Here is a 25,184-nt window from a genome sequence, read left to right as displayed (position 1 = left end):
GAGACAAATTTCGCTGCACATTAACACATACATTCTCACTGTACAGGTTGAACTGCGAATACTCAGTTATGAGAGAATATACTCGAGCGCTCGCGCATGAGTGCAAGCAAGCCGGGTATAGAGGATAGAGGGAGACAAACGATTATTTTGCTCCAAGCTTTCTACTTTTGTCCCGTTGGATAGTTGATAGTGTGTAATATAATAAGTTCTGAATAGCAGATATGCTACAGCGGTGTGCGCGGACGTCAATGAAATGTTCCTGCAAATACGCATGCGCGACGAAGACAAACAAGCGCAGCGGTTCCTGTGGCGGGAAGATCCTGCTGACGATACGCAACGTATTTCGTGGACGTCGTTACCTTTGGGTCAGCCTACTCCCCAGCCACCGCACAAAACGTGAAAAACCGGAACGCCAGGGAACATGCTGAGAAATACCCTCGTGCCGTACGTGGCATCTTGACTAGCACGTATGTCGTCGACTATCTTAATAGCTTTGGAACACTCGAAGAAGCCAGTCGAGTATCCAAAGAAGTCAGGGGAATTTTCTGGAACGGTGGGTTCGTACTTTGGAACTGGGATTCCAACAATCCGGTGGTTTCGCGGTGGATCGGTTGGGCGGCGAAAGCTCCGGTATGAAGAGTTTGACGTCTACGGCGGATGATGGAGAATGTGTGCTCGGATTGCGGTGGAACCAGAGCTCGGACCAATTGTCCTTTTACACGCAGGCGTGTGTGGGAATGGCGGAGATATTTGAGACGGAGCGTACCCCTACCTACCGAGAAGTGCTCAAACCCGCTGCGCAAAGCGATCGAAAACTTCTCATACTCAAACTGCAAATATATTTCACAGCCCGCTGCGCAAAGCGATCGAAAACTTATCCACCTCATACTGCAAACATATTTCACAGCCCATAGCTGGCATCGCGAAAGAATTGGTTTAAAATTAACAGTCATTAAAAATTAACCAGAGTCGTTAAAAATTGCTAGAATTTGGCATCGCGAACGCATTGAGTTCATTTGTTAATTTTAACGACTGGTCCTATGCCGCCGTTAAACAAACGACTGTCAAGAGCGTATGCGATGCAAATTAACAGTCGTTTAATTATACTACTCGAATTTTTTCCCCGTGTTTGCCTATATGCGATATCGAGCAGTCGGTAACTGTTTTGACGGTCGTTTATTTTAACAGAAATGAACAATAAATGAACTTGGTTAAACCAAAATGAACTTTAAACGACTGTTAAAATGTGTTCATTTATTCGCGATGCCGGCTCATGGCTGTGAAATATTTCGCATTCAAAATTGTTGCAAATTTGTAAATGAAATATATCGAATTTAATATCGAAATATTTCTTCGATCGGAATCCAAGCGTCCCGCTGCGCAAAGCGACGGAAGAAATCATGCCGTTCGGAAAATTGTATCATGCCATCTTTTTCCCTCCAACGGCAAATTTGTCAAGCAGCTCGTCGAGCTACCCGTCCCTGGCTCCGCCTCATACCCCTCGCCTGAGCGCGCTGTTGAAGGTTTGGATGCCCAATTGACATTTTCGAGCACGAATAACCGGGAATTCGAGCAAATTCCCTTAAACTGGAGCCTTAAACTTCCCTTAAACTGCACCAGTTTAAGGGAATTTAGAAAAAGTCCTGTAAAGTCAACTGTGATGCGGCTTTTTCGTTGCTTTCTTCTAAATTAGATCGTAAATGATGTTTCCTATCGTTATAGCTGGACATGTAGCCATTTTATACTTAAATAATATCGATTTTTTATAAAATAACCTCACACAAAATTTGCTTTTGTTTTTTATCAAATACCAAAGCTATAAATGAAAAATGAGCTCGACGGCATCGTCCAACGATAGTAGAAAGTCTAATTTACGAACACACCAAATCTTAGCGCTCTCAACACACTTGATCACACATAAATCCACAATTTCAGGCGTATCGAGTACTAATCGAGCAGATATGGAAAAACAATTTCGAGCAAATGTCACTTGGGTGTGTTGGTGCGTCAGACGGCCAATCGCTGTCAGCCGTCGTCCGTGCTTTTTCCCTCCATAGCGCTATCTCTTTCTCGCGTGTGGACAATGCTCATGAGCTGTTGTGGCGCTTAAAAAAAACCGTTAACAAACATTGCGGCGGTGCATTTGATTTTTCACAAATCGAACCAAAAAAGCGCAATGAGTTCAAACACTGCAATATAAATATAACTAAGGAATCGCTAGTTTACGCTGGAGGGTTTGCTGTGCAACGCGCAGAACCCTAATTCGCATTAACACGTTCAGCCCGGCGCTGATTTTCATCAACATTCCGTTCTGCCGGCATCTAGAACGCAATTTGATTATGATACCGGCATCCTGGAAAGTTCACTGGTAGTCCCTGGGACATGTCATCGTGCTGAACGTGTTAAGCATTAAGCATAACTTTGTTACCCTAAGCTTTTGCTTTCGTATGCTGTAGATTACATAGATATCTTGAGCCATCTGCGCGTGGGTGTGAGCGTGCGTGTGTGTGCAACACTTTCGCCAAATGTGTTTTCCTCCGGAATGTTATGATCAATCGGTCAAAGAAAGGAAGGTGTTCATGAAAGGCGGAAAGACGAATTGAGGCCCCTGTAAATGGTAGCTGATGACCGGGAGGAGGGGGTACTGGCACACAGCTGTTGGGAGGTAGAGCAATATATTTAAATTGTCAGTGGAGGGAGGGAGGTGGGGTGGGCTTCGGCCATGGGACCCCTACGATAATCGGTCACAGGCCCTAAAACTATTGCCGGCATGAGGGGGTGGGGGGGGGGGGCAAATGGTTCTTCAGCCACGGGGCCCCAACGACCATCTTTCCGCGTGCCCTTGTCGCTAATACTCTGTCCACTTGTAAACATACGCCATACTACATACTAGAGATCTTCGGCGACCGCCTAGTCCGCCTACCGGTAGATCCGCTGGTTCATGACGGTGTTTTTTTTTACTGTAGAGTGCATCCTTCCCCCTGCATGCAGCGTATGAATCGGGCAGGAGACAGTGTGGCAGTATGCAAGTTGCCCGCTGGATAGGAGCGGTTCCGCGGCACCTAATTCCTCGCATCTGCATGCCCGTCGTGGGTTCTAACCGCGTAAGAGCCGGAAAAGGTCGGTATGATCGCGTAGGCCATAATAACAATAATAATAATAATAATAATAATAATAAGAAGAAGAACTTAGCATAACTGTTCACACCCGGGGAAGAGTTTGTCTTGACTTTGTTGCTGCCGGGTGTCCCGCGGTGGCGCGACAAATCAACGGAATGCAATCGACCAAAACATGAATCTACCGATCCGAACTCATTCCAAGGCATTGCCGGCAATCGGCGTCATGATAACTACTCCAAACCAACAAGCCACCAGATTCTGGACGGACAGGTCAAAAATGCATGGACTTTGTAGCCGCAGCGGAAGAAAATGTACGCATCAGAATCAAATAGTTTTGGGGTTTCCAAAAGCACGCACACACACAAACAAACAAACACACGCGCTCAAACTCACACACACACGCACGCACACATGCATGAACGCGCGCACGCCAGCACGCACGCACTCACGCACGCACACACAAACGCACGCCCGCACGCAAGAAAGCGTGCACGCCAGCACGCGCCCCCGAAGTCGCGCACGCGGTTACGCACCTTCCACCAACCCCCCCCTCCCGCACGAGCGAGTACGGCTACCTTATCGGAAGAAAGGCTGGTTCAGCTATCATGTAGCGCATCCTCATCCCTAGCGCCGAGCGGAGTCGGGGATCGCGACATGATAGAATGAACGGTCATGTGTGCGTGTGTGTGTCGACACCCGAAAACTCGTGACCGATTTCGGCATATTAAAAATAAATTTAAATAAAAAAATAAATAAAAATAAAAATAAATAAATTTTTATTGCCACTATACACTGTGCTACATGATGCTTAGAAGGTCGTTGAAGCATGAAACATGTTCAAATTAAAAAATATTAGATTAGTGTTAGACGTTCTCCTACGCTTGTTTTAAATAGGCTTCTTCACTCTCAACTGGCAGGGGCATCGAATGGTCTCATCAGCAGCGGCACGAAATAAAATAAACCATCAATACACCGATAACACTTTAAATCCCAATCCAGCTTCTCCCACAGCGTCTCAAGGTCACACACAAATTACAGTCTTTCCCCGAGTTACGCGTCACTCGAGTTACGCGAATTCGAGTTACGCGAGTTTTGAAATTTTGACAGTTCGCTGAGTTTATGATGCACACTTTAATTGTCAAATCAAACTTCACTTGTCATTTGCATAATTTCATATCGTCATTTCACTCCATTCAAAACAAATCAGAATCATTTTCAGCGAGTAAAGATGTTGTCTATTCGAAAAAATACCGTAAAAAGAAAGAAAAATGTGATAACTTTTGCTGAGAAGCTCGAGATAGTGAAGTTATTCGAGAGTGGGAAAGGTTTCACTGCCATCGCCCTACAAATCGTCCCGAGTCGACAATAAGGACCATTGTGAAAACAAAGGAGCGTTTCCTGGAATCCGTGAAAAGCAATGCGCTGATGCAGGGTACAATCGTAACGCCGTATCGTGATGAAACGATATTGAAAATGGAGAGTTTATTGTTAATTTGGATAGAGGATCTAACAGCTAAAAAAATTCCCTTATGTTTAAAAAGTATAAAAGAGAAGGCTGTATCGTTATATCACGATATTAAACGTAAATCCAATAAGGAGAATATTGAAGAACAATCATTCAAAGCAAGCAATGGGTGGTTTTTACGCTTTAAAAAACGTACCAATTTACGAAACGTAAAAATTCATGGAGAAGCGTCTAGTGCTGATGATGACGCCGCTAGCTATTTTCCTGATGTTTTTGCCAAAATTGTTGAAGAAAATTCTTATATTCCAGAACAAATTTTTAACGTGGACGAGACAGCGCTTTTCTGGAAAAAAATGCCCACCCGAAGCTATATTTCTAAAGAAATGGATACAATGCCAGGTTATAAGGTAGCTAAAGATAGAATAACTATAATGATTGGTGGTAATTTAGCAGGTGATTTAAAGTTAAAGCCACTAGCCGTTTAACGGTCGCAAAGGCCACGAGCTTTTAAAAGCATAAATATTAACAATCTGCCGGTCTATTGGAAATCTAATACAAAAGGATGGGTTACTCGCTGTATTTTCGTTGAATGGTTCAATGAATGTTTTGTGCCAGAAGTGAAACAGTACTGCGAAAAAAAGGAAATATCATTTAAAGTGCTATTGTTGCTTGACAATGCTCCTGGCCATCCGATTGAACTAAACAACATGCATCCAAATGTAGAAATTTTATTTTTGCCTCCGAGAACAACGTCATTGTTGCAGCCAATGGATCAAGGTGTTGTAGCTGCTTTAAAATCCCATTACCTTCGACATACGTTCGAACAAGCATTAAAAACCGTAGAAACTGGGTCTAAGACGCTTAGTCAGTTTTGGAAAGCTTTTAACATTTTGAATGCGATAAATAATGTTGCAGCATCTTGGAAAGAAGTGAAACAAGCGACAATGCAAGCGGCATGGAAAAAGATTTACCTTCATTTTTTTGCTAGCAATGAACCACCAGACAGTAGTCAGGAACCTATATCAACTGTGTTAAGTGAATGTGTTTCCTTGGCACACTTTCTTGAAATAGAAGTTAACTATGAGGAAATGGAGGAGCTCGTTAATTGTGCGGGAGAGCCTTTATCTAATGAAGAGCTTATTAAAATGCAATCCCTAGAAATACTCGAAGAGTACTTAGAGGACGATAGTGAGGGCATGGAAGAAGAAAACAAATGTTTCTCAACAAAAGGTTTAGCTGAAGCATTCAGCAATTTGGAATTGGCATTATCAACCATCGAAGCGATGGACAGTGATGAGGAAAGATTTGCAAGAGTGAGCAACAGTGTACGCGAAAATATGAAAATTTATCTACAAATTTGGGAAGACAAAAAAAAAATTACAAAACAATTAACGATGGACAACTTTCTTCTTCTTCTTTGGCTCAACAACCGATGTCGGTCAAAGCCTGCTTGTACCCACTTGCGGGCTTGGCTTTCAGTGACTAATTGATTCCCCCCCATAGCAGGCTAGTCAGTCCTACGTATGGCGGCGCGGTCTATTTGGGGATTGAACCCATCCATGACGGGCATGTTGTTAAGTCGTACGAGTTGACGACTGTACTATCAGACCGGACAACTTTCTTATTACTTTGTAAATAAAAAAATATGAATAATGAATTTGTGATCGAATAAAATTCGAATGTGATCGAATAAAATGGATATATAATAAAAAAATATATAGAATAAAATAAATATATTCTTGGAGATAAATAGATAAATAAATAATTGGAGGACTTAAATTTGTGTGTCATTTTTCATGTTTTTTTTAACGGTGATATTAAATATTCGATCTCTTAATACTAGGTATAAACCATGTGTCAAGCAGAACTCGACTTACGCGAAAATCCGAGTTACGCGAATGTCTCCGGAACGCATTATTCGCGTAACTCGGGGAAAGACTGTAATAAATGCTAACACCCACCAATAACAATACACAACCGCAATGTACATACATGAATCAACGCATACACCACAACACCCAATCAGCTGGCGGCGGAAGAACCGGGCTGAAGCGCAAGTAAGGCAAGGCAGGGTGAGGGAGGGAGAAGAAGCGGACGAGAAAATGGGCGCCTTTAAATTTAAATATTTTTAAATTTTTTGACCGTTTTTTTTGCTCCACCGCCATAAATAGTTCGTCCATTTCGCCAACAGATGGCGCTAAACTTGCTCGACCCAGCGCAGGAATCGCTGAAGTCCAGCGCGGGGATCGGGCCAAAATCTGCGCTGGCCAGCGCAGATTTTGATGCATTTTCTGCGCTGGAAACTGCTCGAATTTGCGCAGCGGAGCGCTAAACCTGCGCAGGAATCGCTGAAGTCCCGCGCGGGAGACCAGCCAAAATCTGCGCTGGCCAGCGCAGGCTTCGGTACATTTCCTGCGCAGGAAACTGCTCGAATTTGCGCAGCGGGGTTTTCCTTGACATTTCTGCTCGCTTTTTCGATCGCTTTTGGCGGAAAGCGATCGAAAATCCGAGCTACAAAACTGCTCGATTTTGTCGTGCGGGAATGCGTGATGTCACTTTTTGATCCGCTTGGACTGTTGGCAAATTTTACCATCCATGGAAGGATCCTGATTCAAGACCTTTGGCGAGGTGGTACCGGTTTGGATGAGGCCATCAATCACGGTAAAATGCGAGATTGGCGTAGATGGGAAGACGTTTTTTCTCTGATAGCCCGGCTTAGGATTCCGAGGTGTTACTTCCCGGAGGCACGATAGAAAGTGTACGAGAATGCGGAGCTACGCTTGTTTGTGCATGCCAGCCAGCTAACGTACGCATGCGTGCTGTATTTACGGGTCATCAATTCTGCAGGAGAACCGTATTGTACCATGCTATGCGGAAAGGCAAAGGTTGCTCCTCTGCAGCCCTTAACGATACCGAAGATGGAGTTACAAGCCTGCTTGCTAGGTGCACGGCATCTGAAGTCCACGGAACAGCATCACCCGATTCCTGTTAAAAGACGGGTGCTCTGGACGGACAGTACGGTGGCGCTATCATGGATACATGCCGACCCTAGGAACCACAGGCCATTTGTCGCGAATAGAGCTGCGGAGATTCAGGAAAACACCAACGTGAATGAATGGCGATGGCTGCCTACTCATGACAATCCAGCAGACGAAGCTACCAAATGGAAAGGGCGGGCGAACTTTAACTGGGGTGGCATTTGGTTCCAGCGTCCCTCATTTCTGCTGTAGGATGAAGAGTCTTGGCAGACGAGAAGACTCGTTTCAACTACTCCGGAGGAAGAGATACGGCGGGTCAACCTTCACCGCGAGAAGTCGAACCCTGGACACTTCAGCCGCCTGGAAAGGATGACCAGGACGTTGGCGTAGATTGTCAGGTACGTGGATAATTTGATGAGAAAGGTGGGAGGAGCCCCTCTACACCTTGGGATCCTCTCTCAAGACGAATTTGAGAAAGCAGAGACGATTGCGTGGAAGCGAGCGCAAGGAGTATTTTTTCAGGATGAAGTACGAGTCCTGAGTGTTAGTGAGGGAACAGGAAGGAGTACTTTGCCTTAGGATAGTCCTATCTATGGCATCTTACCCTACGCGGATGAACATGGTGTTTTGCGCATGCGAGGACGGATTGGAGCAGCTCCGGAACTGCCATATGATGCCAGGTACCGTATTGCCGTATTACCGTATTAATCGTATTACCACGTGACGCATGGATAACCCACCTGTTGGTGGACAAATTTCATCGCCGGATTAGACACGCCAATAACGAAACCGTGGTGAACGAACTGAGGCAGTATTTTCACATACCAAAGATGAGACGGTTGGTTTTGAAAGTGGTGCGGCAATGCGTGTTCCGCCATATTCGACGATCATTGCCTCAGATCCCCCGATGGCTCCATACCCGAAACAACGGCTCACTGCATTCGTGAGACCGTTCACATTTGTGGGACTAGATTACTTTGGACCGCTTCTGGTGAGGAGAGAAAGAGCACAGGAGAAACGATGGGTGGCGCTTTTCACATGCCCAACCATAAGAGCTATTCATTTAGAAGTTATGAGTAGTCTTTCCACAGATTCCTGTATTCTGGCAGTGAGACGCTTTGTGGCCAGGAGAGGCACTGCTTTCGAGGTGTTCAGCGACAACGGGACGAATTTCGTGGAAGCCAGCCAGCAGCTAAGGAAGGAAATCGACGAGCGCAACGATGCCTTAGCTGCGACCTTCACCAACGCGAACACCCGATGGACATTCAACCCCCAGGCGCACCCCATATGGTAGGGATGTGGGAATGCATGGTGCGATCGGTGAAGGCTGCGATGAGAACGGTGACGGAGCTTCAGCGTACACCCGATGACGAGACGCTGCTTACGGTGATAGTGGAAGCGGAGGGAATGATCAACACACGCCCTCTGGCGTAGCTGGAATCGGCGGATCAGAGTCTCTTACTCCTAATTACTTCTTGCCTAATTACCTAATCGGGAGTGAAGCAGATGACACCGACTTGCCTTCAGACGGGGTTACGGAGCAGCTGGAAAATGATGCAACATATCCTGGACGGAATTTGGAGACGGTGTATAAGATAATATCTTCCGTTGTTGGCTTTGCCGCGCCAAATGGTTTGAGGCCGTGAGAGAGATTGAGGTAGGAGACATGGTTCTGATAGTCGATGGTGGTGTTAGTAATCAGTGGAAGAGAGGGTTAGAACGAGTGGTTTCGGGAGCCGACGGGCGGACACTACTAGTGATGGGCGTTTCGGAGCGCACCAACGGCTCCCCTACGGGCAAAGAGCGGGTAGTTTTTATCATGGTGTGCGTAAAAACCTAGAGTTAAACCGATGGAAGATTTCCTAGGCTTAAAAAAGGGGGAGGGAACGGGTACCACGGTTCTCTCCCGCTTCCATACAAAATACACGGTGCGCTCTCTCAATTCTCGCGCGAGCATCCTTTCGTGTACTTGTGTTTGTTTCTTTCGTGTTGCGCTGTGTGCGTTTCTTTCGTTCAGCGATTGCTCATACTCGCTGCGTATTTTTTTGTTATCTAGAGCTAAACAAAAAAAACAAACACGTGTAGATCTTTTTTCATCACTTTATTGAAACATTTACATAACTTTACACGATTTCACACATTTACATACACAATCGATGCAAACGTTGAAGTGGCTGGATATCTGCGTAGATCCTTTTGTACACGTTGATTACTGTAAAAAAAGGTACGAAATAAAGCTGCGCGATGTACATAACATGCATTACAAATCATTCGCGCAGCTTCATTTCAATTCGCACAACACTTGAACACTTGAACACTTTACAAAATCATAACACCAATCGTCCAGGACTTAGGGCTTACGTGCGGCCGCTCGCTGCGGATCGTTGACCTGTACTGACGATTTCATGTGGTAGCAAGAATGAGAGCACACAGAGGAACTTTCGGTGCAGCAGTGCAAGCGAGACACCGATATCAGCACAGCGCTGCGATCAGATCAAACTGAGCGCACTGGCAGAAAGTAAACGTACACACTTACACATTTGTAACAGTGTTAGTGTCAAGAATGTGTAGAAACCAAAACGCGCTCTCGCATCCTTGTATTTTACACCGTTTCTCCGCTCTAGGTTTTACGCACACCATGATAACATAAGAGCTATTCATTTAGAAGTTATGAGTAGTCTTTCCACGATTCCCGTATTCTGGCAGTGAGACGCTTTGTGGCCAGGAGAGGCACTGCTTTCGAGGTGTTCAGCGACAACGGGACGAATTTCGTGGAAGCCAGCCAGCAGCTAAGGAAGGAAATCGACGAGCGCAACGATGCCTTAGCTGCGACCTTCACCAACGCGAACACCCGATGGACATTCAACCCCCAGGCGCACCCCATATGGTAGGGATGTGGGAATGCATGGTGCGATCGGTGAAGGCTGCGATGAGAACGGTGACGGAGCTTCAGCGTACACCCGATGACGAGACGCTGCTTACGGTGATAGTGGAAGCGGAGGGAATGATCAACACACGCCCTCTGGCGTAGCTGGAATCGGCGGATCAGAGTCTCTTACTCCTAATTACTTCTTGCCTAATTACCTAATCGGGAGTGAAGCAGATGACACCGACTTGCCTTCAGACGGGGTTACGGAGCAGCTGGAAAATGATGCAACATATCCTGGACGGAATTTGGAGACGGTGTATAAGATAATATCTTCCGTTGTTGGCTTTGCCGCGCCAAATGGTTTGAGGCCGTGAGAGAGATTGAGGTAGGAGACATGGTTCTGATAGTCGATGGTGGTGTTAGTAATCAGTGGAAGAGAGGGTTAGAACGAGTGGTTTCGGGAGCCGACGGGCGGACACTACTAGTGATGGGCGTTTCGGAGCGCACCAACGGCTCCCCTACGGGCAAAGAGCGGGTAGTTTTTATCATGGTGTGCGTAAAAACCTAGAGTTAAACCGATGGAAGATTTCCTAGGCTTAAAAAAAGGGGGAGGGAACGGGTACCACGGTTCTCTCCCGCTTCCATACAAAATACACGGTGCGCTCTCTCAATTCTCGCGCGAGCATCCTTTCGTGTACTTGTGTTTGTTTCTTTCGTGTTGCGCTGTGTGCGTTTCTTTCGTTCAGCGATTGCTCATACTCGCTGCGTATTTTTTTGTTATCTAGAGCTAAACAAAAAAAACAAACACGTGTAGATCTTTTTTCATCACTTTATTGAAACATTTACATAACTTTACACGATTTCACACATTTACATACACAATCGATGCAAACGTTGAAGTGGCTGGATATCTGCGTAGATCCTTTTGTACACGTTGATTACTGTAAAAAAGGTACGAAATAAAGCTGCGCGATGTACATAACATGCATTACAAATCATTCGCGCAGCTTCATTTCAATTCGCACAACACTTGAACACTTGAACACTTTACAAAATCATAACACCAATCGTCCAGGACTTAGGGCTTACGTGCGGCCGCTCGCTGCGGATCGTTGACCTGTACTGACGATTTCATGTGGTAGCAAGAATGAGAGCACACAGAGGAACTTTCGGTGCAGCAGTGCAAGCGAGACACCGATATCAGCACAGCGCTGCGATCAGATCAAACTGAGCGCACTGGCAGAAAGTAAACGTACACACTTACACATTTGTAACAGTGTTAGTGTCAAGAATGTGTAGAAACCAAAACGCGCTCTCGCATCCTTGTATTTTACACCGTTTCTCCGCTCTAGGTTTTTACGCACACCATGATAACATATCCCGCTCTTTGCCTGTAGGGTCCGGAGCCGGCTCCGAAATTGTCTGGAGCCGGTCGGAGCCGTTTTGCCCATCACTAGACACGACAAGCTTAGGTACGAACAAGCACAGGGACGCTCAGTAGGCCGGTGACTAAATTTCCCTTTTTAGAAATAAGAAAGGGTGACCAATAGCGTATTGGTCACGGGTTGGGGGATGTTACAAAAAGAACCTAGGCGATCCCTGCAACGGTATCTACCGAACCGGACGAATAGAAATGATCGGGCGAACCCGATCATGGCCGGAACACGATGAACACCACACATACGTGAGTGAGTGAGTGAGTGCTCCAGAGGCCGAAAAGGAAAAGGTTCGGGTTCAGGATATCCCAGAGCATTCGGCAAGCGTACGAGCAGGGAACAAGTTGGAAGAAAGCGATAGGTGAACTGGCGGTTTTTGTAATTTTGCTTTGTTTTACTTGGTTTGATTAAAATAATGTAGAAATAAAAGCTGTACTAATAAAAGCTGGCATGAGATTAACTCACATACTTTCAATCACAACTGCTTTTCTGACCAACATCTCCTCCGGAAGTCTTGCTGAAGTTTACGGAAGTTACAGCCAAGCATGAGGACGATGCTGATATCGAAAAGAACTGATCCTGAATGATGTCGTCATGTGATGCGTGAGGTTGAATCAATCTCATAGTGGGTGTAAGTACTGCTCCCGCTGATCGACATCTCCTCCAGAAGTCTTGCTGACGTTTACAGAAGATACAGCCAAGTATAAGGACATGTCGATCAGGATGAACCTGAATACTGAACGACACCGCGATGATTGTTGTTCAACAGCTCAGTAGGCTACAACCGATGCCATAGCACTCGAACATGACGCGGCGGTAGAGGGTGATAGCGGGGTCAATCCATAAAGTGGCGGAAGGTAATGCACACAGTCAATCGGAGGTGATGACAACACGGCATGCGGTGCACATGCAGTAACAGAAGTTGTTAGAAATTCTAACATGAAATTAATAACCAAATTGTTTAGGCTGATGGACGAGTGCCAAAAAATTAGTTTTTTATTCAACACTGGTCGAAATCGTGTTAGAGAAAGGCCGAAAGTTGACACCTTAACCCTATTTATATGTTTTTGTCCCTCATAACGCTGACAGTGCCGTGGAACCTTATAAATGTTCCAACAGAAGTGATGCGAGAAGCTTTTCCAGAATTCCAGGTATAAGCGATGATAAAAGAATAGCCAGCGGCCATATTCATACTAAATGGCGGCATCGTCATTGCCATGTAAGATGAACAAGATGGCGGCCACACTAAATGCAGGTGCTAGATGGCTGGTGTCTTTGGGGTTGCAGGGATCGAGATCGTTGAGGCTGGTGAATCTGGAGTGATCTGGCCTAGCCATGAGGCAATCGTTGCCTAAACATCGAATTGGCTGCCTATACCGGCAAGCACACACAGAAGCTTCTCGTTTTATCGCATCGTGATGGCAGATGGTACCTAGTCAGACAGCCCTCTGTTAATTTACCCATTCGAGCAGTTTTGTGTCTGTCATAACAGTAATTTAAGAGCAATTTAGTGGTACAAAGTGTTGTCGTTTGTTGTCAGTGAAAAGATATAAATTAGAACAAAAAGAGTATTGTTTTAAAGATCTTTTAGTGGAAGAAGACGTCGGTGGTGTGTCTAAAACTGTAAAATGTAAAAAACAGCCGAGAAATAGTGTTTATTAGTGCTATTTGTGCACCACCTTCTCCGGGTGAAGCGGCTGTTCATGTCGAGTTTGCTAAAAAAATACATTGTAATCGTTTGTAAAAGTTAAGGACAATGATTGAATAAAACCATTAAACTGTAATATAATACATTTCGTGTTATTTATTAACAAATTGTCCGAAAAAAATAAAAATAAAATAGAGGAAGGAATAGGATCTGTCAAAACTGCTCGAATGGGTAAATTAACGACTGCTTATTTACCATTAAATTACTCTTAAATTACCGGTAATTTAGCGGTAAGATAGGGGTAAATTAAGTCCGATTTGTCTGACTGGGTAGCGTTATCTCACACACAAACACACAAACTCTTCGATTCACAATGTTGTACCGTGGTGGTTTCGACAGCAAAGCAGATGCTGGCGATAAGACGTATCCCACTTCTGAGATGTAAAACCTCGAGTTTTATCAATTTGAATTAAACATAGAAGTTATAACAAAGGTACAAAATTGCAAGGCAGAAGAATAAACAGAAGGCTGAATGTATTGTCAGTACAATCATCTGTAAACAAATGATATTTACAGGGATTACCAGCATAATAAACAACTGTCCACTTGTTTATAACAATAGTCGTTTTAAATAGACACCGCTGTTTACCACTTGCTCACACGTCAGATGGTGTAAGCTACTCTGTCCAATTTAATCACACAATTTTCGTCTTCGATTGCACAACGGTTGGATTCGGCACGGTTTCTTGTGGTTGTTGCAGTTCACTGCGGAGTGAATTGCGATACAAATCTTGTTTTTGCTATGTATTTTTTAGGTACTGTTACTTATCTTAAAAAATAAATAATGATAATAATAATGTCATGAGATTTGGCGCGCCTCGAATGCGGTGTTGTATGAAGGCTGTTGATGAAAATATACAATTCATAGACACACTTTGTCACATCTCCAAATCAAGTGTAATATTTTCAACAAACTTACCTTTGTGCTTGAGGATCAATTATTCACCGACTTTGAACGCTAGTGCACACAGTGTCGCACTTTTGAAGAGAGTTGAGGAACAGCTGGCGGTAGCAGCACACATCGGAAATTTATCAAGCGCCAGTTTTAGTTAGAATAAATGTCACATAGCACTTAGAAAAAGACACTTAAAGAAACACTTAGATGATAACAATTCGTCCTCCGATGAAGGAGATAGAGCACTGCGGATGGTGCAGTACGGGAAAGTATTTTACGCAGAAGAAAAAAAGTTCATGCAGCACACATACACACTCTCACGTCCACGTTGGATGTTGGATGAGAATGAGCAAACACGCAGAAAAGTGTGATGGAAGAAAATGACTTGTGTTCAACAAGGATGGGTAGAAAAAACACTCTGAGCGCTGGCATTTTGCATTAGCTTTCTGCGGAGAATACAGTACAAGATAAGAGAGCGATGAGAGCGTTTCATTGGCTTACGATCGTTCTCTCTCTTTCCGATCCTCACATACGATGCCGCTTCTACAATATGCGGTCTCTCTTTCTTCCCGCGGCAATACGCTCTGCTGAGAGTTGCTGAGAGACCAATCACAGAGAAGGAGAATGAACAAAGCTGTGATTCCAAAACGTGCCACACAGCGCCCAGAGTGTTAAACACACGAAATAAGCAGGAGAATTCTCTTCGAGCGGCAAGAGAGAATTGACTAACACTCTGATGAACGAGAATGCAACAAACGTTGTGGAATGCATACAGGGTTTACCAGCATAATAAACAACTGTCCACTTGTTTATAACAATAGTCGTTTTGAATAGACACCGCTGTCTACCACTTGCTCACGCGTCAGATGGTGTAAGCTACTCTGTCCAATTCAGTAACACAATTTTGATGGCTCCAGTAGGTTCAGGTCGCCTGCAGATGGTTCCTTACAGCTCCGGATGGTTCCAGGTGGTTACGGACGGCAGATGATTTCGGGTGGCTCCAACGATTCTGATGGCTCCGTTCACCGACAAGAGACTCCGAAGCCCGGACGTTTCCATTTGGTGTAAAACCTTCCCGCTGCGCAAAGCGATCGAAAACTTCTCAAGGGGGGGTAGAGGGGAAGGAGACGAGAAAGATAACTTGGGTGTGAACTATTTTTCGGCTATTATCATTTTTGCGCCAACACGGTCGCGTACCGGAGCTTTTTTATCAGAAAGAGATAAACGTTTCTTCGGACGTTTCTGCTCGCTTTCTCGATCGGTTTCGGCAGAAAACGAGCTAGAAACCGAGCTCAAAAACTGCTCGATTCTATCGTTCTCTTTTTCCCCTCCTTCTCGTCTTCCCCATCCTTTCACCTCGCTTTATCATTATTAGTTCTTGCTCTCTAGCTACATTGTGCGAGAGTTTGAGAAGTTTTCGATCGCTTTGCGCAGCGGGTGTGTACGCAGCGGTCTCATCCGGTTTCGGTTTTTTTTTCTGAAACGGTTCAGTAACAGAATGTTTAATCGGTTTTTAGCATGTAAGTCATGTTTGTACTGACTATCAGAAAAATAATTTACTGAATGCATTTCAGTAATTTGCCTTTTCCTGAAAACCAGTAAATTAAGTGTCAAATTAGTCGTTTCACTGGATATCAGTGAAACAAATAACTGAAAATGCAGCAATTCATTCTGTAAAATCGACCTGTCAGTCAAAACATCAAAACAAAACAATGCCAATGCCATATCAATTTTTTGCTTATCACGACCAAGTGGGCCCCTGGTCGTGATGTGCAAAGAGTTGATATGGTACGCGCTTACAGCGACCCTGGTAAAATTTTAGGTGAGATTTCGGCTTGCGGTATTAATTTGAAACAATTGGTAATCGTGTTTTTGTGTATGAGCGTTTCTACATACACCGAGAAAGCAGCTGAGAAAATAACTGACAGCATACTTTGACAGCGACTGACAGCATTTTCGGTGAGAGAAATCTCCTCAGCATGCAAAGAACGATCGAGCTGAGAAAAAATTAAATTGGCAGTTTATGACGAACGATCAATTTTAGTTTGCATTTTTGCAGTCTAATAATCGTAGAGATATTATTAGAAAGTAAAAGTAACTTTTTTGACCTCAGTTTAGCGACTAAAATGGATTTTTTCAACATCATTTTAAAAGTCTCATCTCGACGCATTTCGGAGCTTCTACACACACCGGCGTGAGAAACCGGTAGTCAATTCTCTCACAGCCATCTCTCACCTGCAGCCTCGGTGTATGTAGAAACGCTCTAACATCTTTGCACAACAAAAACCATGTATGAACATGAAATGAGGGACGTGCAATCTCTACGCATCAATAAAGTATTCAATTTCAATGAAATGTTTCGTCACTTATTAACCGTTATCAATCAATGAAAAATCAGTAATAGGGTAAATGTACCAATAGTGGTGCAATTTGTGGTGGTACAGATGTATTTTAAAGGATTTAAAGTGTCAAAAACGACAATTTCTGAATATTTCAACACATAACAGTTGGAATATGTTTTATCTTCGCAATCACAACCATTTTTACCATAAAACACATCGAATTTACGAAAAAATACATATTTTTGTGATTGCTTCTTTGTACCTATAATGGTGGTATGGTTCCTATAGTCGTCGTATTGTGTTCCTATAGTGGTGGTAAACAAAGATGCCTCAAAACAGTGTATAATATCAATATAACTTAGTTTTGAAGCTGTTTTCGTATGAATAGCCTGGATTACTGCCATAATAATGATATCTTTAGTAATTTGATCGTAATAAATGTATGAATTTGGTTGATGAAAATATTGACAGAAGTACTGAATAACACCTGTCGTCAACCCATACCCAGAAGAGTTTGCTCGATTTGAAGTCGATTTTTCACTCAGCCAAATAAGCGAATTATGGCCTTTGTTTGGTAAATTACTTACAGAAAACTCATTCTTGTTGCTTGTTTAATGAAAACAGTATGACATGTCAAAAATGTCGTCGAAAAAAATCCAAAATTAGCTGTTTTTATTGATTTTAGAACTAGGACCACTATAGGAACATGCCTGTTTGGTGTACCTATAATGGCACTATCGTAAAAAACATTTAAAAATACGTAAATATGGTCAAAAGCCAATGAATTTGAATAAAACAATATCATTTGATAACAATTATGTTAAAAAACTAATATTTGCGTTGGTATGTGGTCATTTAGAACGTTAACAAGAATATAAGTATCGTTATGAAATCTTAAGGATTTTGGAAAAATGTTGATACCTTTCACAAAATAATGGATTTTTCGGTCACTAAGAAACGGAATGGCCCCATTTCATTGTTAAATCCTTTGTAAAAGGCTAGAGAACATTTCACACTATCATAAATAACTTAACTACTGTTTATTTATCGTATGAGAAGCATTTTAGTGCAATACCACCACTATTGGTACTAGCACCACTATAGGTACGTTTACCCTATGAGAATAGCATTACTGTGATTTCATTAAACGAGCTGTCATTTTGGTGAGCACCGAGCATTACTAAATGATTCCGTAAACATTATTTTTACTGAAAAGATTACTGAATCTTCAGCTAAAAAAACTTCAGTATAATTTTACTGAAGTTCAGTTAAAAAGTGTTCTGTGTACGGTTTTTGCCGGTACACACATAGACAATTTTTGCTTATACGTGTAGCTATGAAGACTGCAATGTTCGTCGAACGCGCGAATTGTCACATTCTTCCGGTATCACCGTATTAATACACGCTTGGGTGCTGCTAGTGTAGACAATACCGAAAAAAGAAAATAAATTTTAACATGTTTTAATACAAACTAAAAAAAAACACAGAAAAATGAGTGGCGTTTTGGATAATATGGATGAATGATTGATTTGTGTTGAATCCTAATTGTTATTTTCTTCTTTTTTGCAGATGGACAATCAACAGTCAATGTTCAGCTCGTATTAAGAAAATACGTGGAAAGGGGAAGTGCGGTGGCACTGTATTGTGAAAACGACGTATTACCCGATATTTTGTACAAAGTAAGCGATCATGTCTTGTATATTTCATGTTGATCAAATGTAATGTGTTTGTTATGATATATATAAATAAATAAATATGTATATATATATATATATATATATATATATATATATATATATATATATATATATATATATGGACAGTCGTTTTTCGCGATTTGCGGAAAATCCATAAGAGATAGATAAAAAACAGTGAATGTATGAGTTGTGCAAAATACTATTTCACATATTTGTATATTTTTTCAAATTTTTTAAACTCATTTTTACACGAGCTAAAAAACAACGAAACAACGACGAAAAAACAAATTTATGGTCGTACCATAACTATAAAGACACTTCGAAAAACAGGTCTCATGTGCTAACTAACGCATTTAAAAATCGTATAAATATAAATAACATTTTCTACAAAGGTTTAAAAGAAATACATTTTTGAACGATTTAAAAAATGTTTTTATAATTTATTTTAAGGTTTTATAAATTTTGTAAGAGTAATTTTCAAAATATTTTTTTTCGGATATCAAAAAAAATTCGAAATTTTTTTTCGCCTGTAATGATTTTTTTGAAAATGCAAATCAAAGTATGTAAAAAGTTTTTCAAAAACTATTTTGAAATTGCCATGAGAACCTTATCAATTTTGTGAACAACGGTTCAAAACTGATCCGTTCAAACAAAAGCGACACAAAAACAACAACATCGAATTTTTAGCAGAATCTAAATATTTGCTGCTGTTACATCCATAGTTGAGGAATGTAATCCTAGTCCGATATTTTTTTCCTCCCACCACCCACTTCATCATCGATGTTCTTTTAGACCGCTACAAAGGCGCCCGTAAATGTTTTGGAGGAAGTGCAGACGAACACGATATTCAATTGTAATGGGCCTAGAGTATTACTCTTTGCACATATTCGTACCGCTAACTATATTCATTCAATATAGTTCAGCTAATCTTCCTCTAATTCCCTGTTTATATTCTAGCCTTCAAGTGTTGTCTTTTCCTAAAGGCACGGTTTATTCGGGGCTTGAACCCATGATGGGCATGTTGTTAAGTCATACGAGTTGATGACTGTACCACTAGACCGGCTGGTACATAATCCCGTTACGATAATCCCATAACTCTTTACTTACTTACTTATCCGGCGCTACAACCGCTTTGCGGTCTTGGCCTGCCTCAGGAGTGTCCGAAACCGCTCACGGTCTCGCGCCTTCGTCTGTAGCACTAGCATGGCACTGGCAACTGCATCTGGAGATATGAGTGGGAGCACTGAATCACATAGATTACAATTTTAACGTAGTTATTTTATTTTTATCAAATCAGACGAAATCATTTTGGTCCCGTATGCGTGGAAATACATTGGAGAAGCCAATAAAACGACGAGTAATACGAGATGTACGGCGACTTCATTGTCGTATCAAGCTCGCCAAGTTTTAATAGATAGGCTATGCGACATGCATGAAAACGGACGACCCAGTCCGTAAAGTGTTCTTAGGAACAGTGGCGGATTTAGCGTGTTGACCCTAAGGCCCAAAGCGGTAAACGAAGTAGGGCCCCCCTTAAGGCGTTGAACGAGGCTGGGGAGTGATTAGCTTTCTTCACGTGGTTTTGGATCAAACACACTTTAATGTTTTGCCTGGGGTTTTGCTGGGGTAAGCGGGTTGGTCGGCCTCACTCCTTATTGGGCCCCCTATAGTCTATGAGTCCCTTAGTCCATGGAGCCTCTATCATTCACGGAGGCCCACAATGAGACTACTGTACACACCATATATGCTGGACTTTTCATCTACGGGGCCCGCTGCGGTCACTCAGTCTGCTTACCGTTAAATCCGCCATTACGGAGGGGGCGTAGTAGGTTTAAATTGAAGTGGCCAGATGACACGGAGGCTTCAGCCATTAAGGTCAGTATAATGGACTGGCGAGGGCGAGAAGCCGTGAGCGGATTCGGACACTCCTAATTGCACGAAACAATTGTACAGCGTTGTTTCAATATATTTTTTTGCACGAGAACGTAAAATACAGACGTTTACGTATCCAACGTTCGCGGTGGCTGGAGTTGATGGGCGCACTTAGTACATGGCACAGGACAAGGGTCAGTGAAGGCGGGAAGTGCAGAAAGGATTCGAACTTCGTCATCCAGTTCATACGATTTTGTTTCATCTAAACTTATTCAGCCAATAACCCGTTTTACATTTTACCTCGAAAATTTGAATAGGCCTACCGTTAGTACTGTCTAAGGCCACTTCTGGTTAAGATTCTTAACTAGATAGTCCGTAAATAAACCAACTTTACTATTTTATTCATTCCGCAAATCAACACCTCTAAACGTAAACAAAAGTGTGATTGACAGATGGCAAAACCAATGGCAAAACCAACTCGAATCTGAAAGACCTAAATAACCAAATTGGCCTTAACCCACTGTAAAGCCACTTCAAACCCACGTGGATTATGTTGGAAATTGAATCAAATTGCATTGTAGTTAATTTAGAAAATTTGATTAATCGAAATTGCATGTTTTCGTGAATTGTTTCAAATGGTGAAATATTTCAATTGAACTAGATCAGTTACGGATGGGAATTGGAGAATGAACTCTTAGGATTAGGATGAAAAGCAAATGAACTATGTAATGAAATGACAAGTGAATAAACAGTAGCAAATTGATTGGCGCAAAGGACACAACGGTTTAGCCATTTTCCTCGGTTTTCGGTAATCCGTATATCACAATCAGCTTTTTTAGTGATAATTTATCACATTTATTGGTCCTTCGAACCGGATTACGGATTTTCTATTCATCGCTCTGCATCAAGAGCTCGGGCTTTTTGACCATATCGAATTATGATCGTCTTTACACATAGTGTCATCTCTGGCGCTTCAGGGTCTCACGCTCAGAGCAAAAATTCTCGCAACTTCGCAACGGTGGGAGCGATCGGATATGGAGAGGTGGAGGAGTGCGACTGTGTGTCTCATGCACACAGCGAAATTTTGGTCAACACCTCGATGGTGGGAGCGTTTTTCCATGGGATGGGGTAGTGGAGTGCGAGTGTGTCGCACGATTCCTTCAAAGCTAGGGCCAGGGGTAGCGAGAGGCATTAAAATGAGTTACTCTTTGCCAAGCGGGAAGGACGAGTTTTTCATCGCGATAGCCAAGCTTGAAGAGCTCGACGACAGTAATGAGTCCATCGAATTGTGCCTAAAAGAAAGAATCGAGATAGAAGGACGGTGCAGGAAGCTTAAATCTTTCTTTCGGGAAAATTTACGCAAGGAAGAAGTGTCGCTAAACGAAACGACAGGTTTGGCTTCGTCTACGTTCGCATTTGGTCGGCCAAACACTCCACACTTACACCTTCCAAAGATCGAGCTGCCAACCTTCGATGGGGATCATACGAAATGGCTTTCGTTCCGCGATCGCTTCATCGCGATGATCGACGCTTCATCCGAGCTTCCATCGATAGCAAAGCTCGAATACTTGCTATCATCATTGAAGGGAGAAGCGGCGCTTCCCTTCGAACACACTGCATTAACAGACGATAACTATTCAGTTACGTGGGCACAGCTTCTAAAAAGCTATGACAATTCTCGGTTACTCGTGCGGGAATATTATCGCAAGTTGCACCATCTTCCCGCTGTACATGTAGAGTGTGTGGACAAGCTGACAAACCTAGTGGACGAATTTTCGCGATATGTGAACGGTTTTGTGAAACTGAAGGAGCCAGTGAATTCATGGGACACGCCACTCTCAAACATGCTTCTTATGAAGCTAGACCGTGCGACACTTTTGGCGTGGGAAAAACATTCAGTGCATTTCAAAAAGGACAAATATAGTGATGTGGTACAATTTGTGGAAGACCGTATACAAATCCTTAAATCTACAAACAATTTCGCGAGTGAATCTGGTGAACGTTTGAGTAAGGTGGCCGGCTCCAATCGTCCTCCACAAGCACGTAGATCGATAGCAAATGTAGCATCTTCGCGGTCGACATCAACGGTTACATCAAGTTACAAGTGTCTCCTGCAGTGGGCTGATGGCCACCTTCTACGTAGCTGTCCGGTGTTCAATGGCGAGGATGTGCATCAACGTCGTGAATTTGTTTCCTCAAAGCATCTGTGCTGGAATTGTCTGGGTGATTCTCATCAGGTGAAGGCATGCAAATCGGACTATACATGTCGTATATGTCATCAACGTCATCATACACTATTGCATGCACCCGTTCATACTCCTAACTCAACGGTTACTCAACGATGGCTATTCAAACCAATGATGGTATGGTGTTTTTGGAAACGGCTCTGCTATACATCGTTGACGGATACGGAAAGAGACATGAAGCAAGAGCACTTCTCGACTCGGGTTCTATGTCGAACTTTGTCTCTAACACGCTTGCTCGGAAGCTTCTCGGGACGACTCGCAACAAGGCCAACGTGTCCGTCGCAGGTATCGGAAATGCGTCACAGCTGATGAAAGGTTCGATCGTTGCAACCGTCGAATCGAGGATCAACACTCATGCATCTCAGCTGGAGTTGCTCATCTTAGACTCTCCCTTTATGCACATACCAACGGCTCCAATTGATGCATCATCATGGGAAATGCCGAGCTTGCCGCTTGCTGACCCTTCGTTCTATGTACCTGGCAAGATCGACATCATCATCGGTGGAGATACATACTGGGAGCTTCATTCCGGTAAAAAACGTTCCCTCGGCGAAGGGAAACCATGGCTTGTGGAGACTGCTTTCGGCTGGGTTGTCGCAGGAAATGCATCGTTTGGTGGTTCTCATGCTTCGCAGCTATGCCACTTATCTACCAACGTCGCGCCTTCACTGGAATCGATAATGGAACGCTTTTGGGAGATCGAAACAGTCGCTGAGGATCTGATACTATCAGCGGAAGAGAATGCCTGCGAGAAGCATTTCGTAGCCACTACAACCAGAGATGCATCTGGCAGGTATGTTGTATGTTTGCCACAAAGCTCTAATCCTTGTGTCGTTTTAGGATCGTCAAAGTGAATTGCTGATCGTCGACTCTTAGCTGTTGAGCGACGTTTAAGGGCTGATCCTAAAATGAAGGAAGAATACATTAAATTTATGAAAGAGTATGAGCGTCTGGGTCATATGAAACGGCTTACCGAACCGGTCGACGATTTATGCGAGCACTACTACCTGCCACATCATGCGGTGACAAAAGAGACGAGCACAAGGTGCGAGTTGTATTTGATGCATCTTGCAAAACCTCGTCAGGGTACTCATTGAACGATAAGCTATTGGTGGGACCGGTAATCCAAGACGACCTCTTCTCAATCATCGTTCGTTTTCGATCACGTGCAATTGCGCTATCTGCCGACGTGGAAAAGATGTACCGCCAGATTCTCCACGATGAGCGAGACCATCAGTACCTCCGTATACGTTACAGGGAAGATCCGTCAGAACCAATCCAAACCTTCCAATTACTAACAGTAACATACGGCACCGCATCCGCACCATTCTTGGCAACGAGGACATTGAAGCAAATAGCTCATGATCAGCATACTCAGTACCCACTGGCAGTAAATGCAGTACTTCGTGATTTTTATGTGGATGATCTATTATCGGGAACAGAGGAAATCTCAGATGCAATCGAAATACGTACACAGATTTCGCAAATGCTTAATTCGGCTGGCTTTGCGTTAAAAAAATGGGCATCCAACGTACCAGAAGCACTCCAGGGCGTCCCATCAGATGATTTGGCAGTTCTACCAACACAAGAGTTGCATGATCCTCAAGTTGTGTCAACACTGGGACTTGTTTGGGAACCAGCAGTAGATATGTTTCAGTTTCGGATTGATCTGCCACCCACTGCAACCGTCTTAACAAAGAGGCTGACATTATCGTACATCGCCAAAATCTTCGATCCGCTTGGTTTGCTGAGCCCAATTATCGTTATTGCCAAAATGTTCATGCAACAATTGTGGTCCTTGAAGGTAAACGGGAAGCCTTGGAACTGGGATAGCGAGCTTCCATCACATCTCCAAAGGGAATGAGCAGCGTTTCACTATAAACTGCCATTGCTGCGCGAAATACGCATTCCTAGATTCATATCGCTTAGAGGGGCTACACGCGTGCAGTTGCATGTCTTCGCAGATAATTCGCAAAACGCATATGGTGCGTGTTGCTACGTCAGAGCAGAAGCTCATTCAGGGGTCTCGGTGCAACTTCTGGCTGCTAAATCATAGGTTGTGTCGTTGACAAACACCAACTCAATCGCTAGGCTTGAGCTCTGTGCAGCAAAATTAGCAACGCAACTATTCCGGAAGATCAGCCAATCACTCCCCGGTACATATGATGCATTTGGTTGGACAGATTCAATGACCGTGTTATACTGGTTGCAATCTTCACCACGACGCTGGAAGCCCTTTGTGTCGAACAGAGTGGCGCAAATTCAAGCTGAAACGGGGATTAAATGCTGGTATCATGTTCCTGGCGTGGACAATCCAGCAGACAATTCTTCCGGACAAATTGGAATCATGTCATCGGTGGTGGCATGGGCCACATTGGCTTAGTGGCATGGAAGACGACTGGCCAAAAAGAGAACCTGCAAGAGAAGAAGGTGAATTAACGGAAGAGGAACGAGTAGTAAAATTACTAGTTGCTGCAGTAGCCACCGTCAACAACTTTAACAGCAGATTATTTTCACGGTTTTCTACTTACCTAAAACTTTGTCGAACTGCTGCATA

General features: G+C 43.4%; 1 protein-coding gene across 1 annotated transcript in view; it reads left to right on the top strand.

Moving 5' to 3' along the window:
- LOC120906732 overlaps positions 1 to 25,184 on the top strand; it is a 187,879-nt gene that overhangs the window by 38,595 nt on the left and 124,100 nt on the right. The window contains exon 4 of the mRNA XM_040318633.1: positions 18,382 to 18,491. Coding sequence (XP_040174567.1) covers positions 18,382 to 18,491 — 110 coding nt within the window. The remainder of the gene's footprint in view (positions 1 to 18,381; positions 18,492 to 25,184) is intronic.

The sequence above is a fragment of the Anopheles arabiensis genome, chromosome X, assembly GCF_016920715.1.
Source record: "Anopheles arabiensis isolate DONGOLA chromosome X, AaraD3, whole genome shotgun sequence".
NCBI classification, from domain to species: Eukaryota; Metazoa; Arthropoda; class Insecta; order Diptera; family Culicidae; genus Anopheles; species Anopheles arabiensis.
This window is presented reverse-complemented; position numbering and strand designations above follow the sequence as displayed.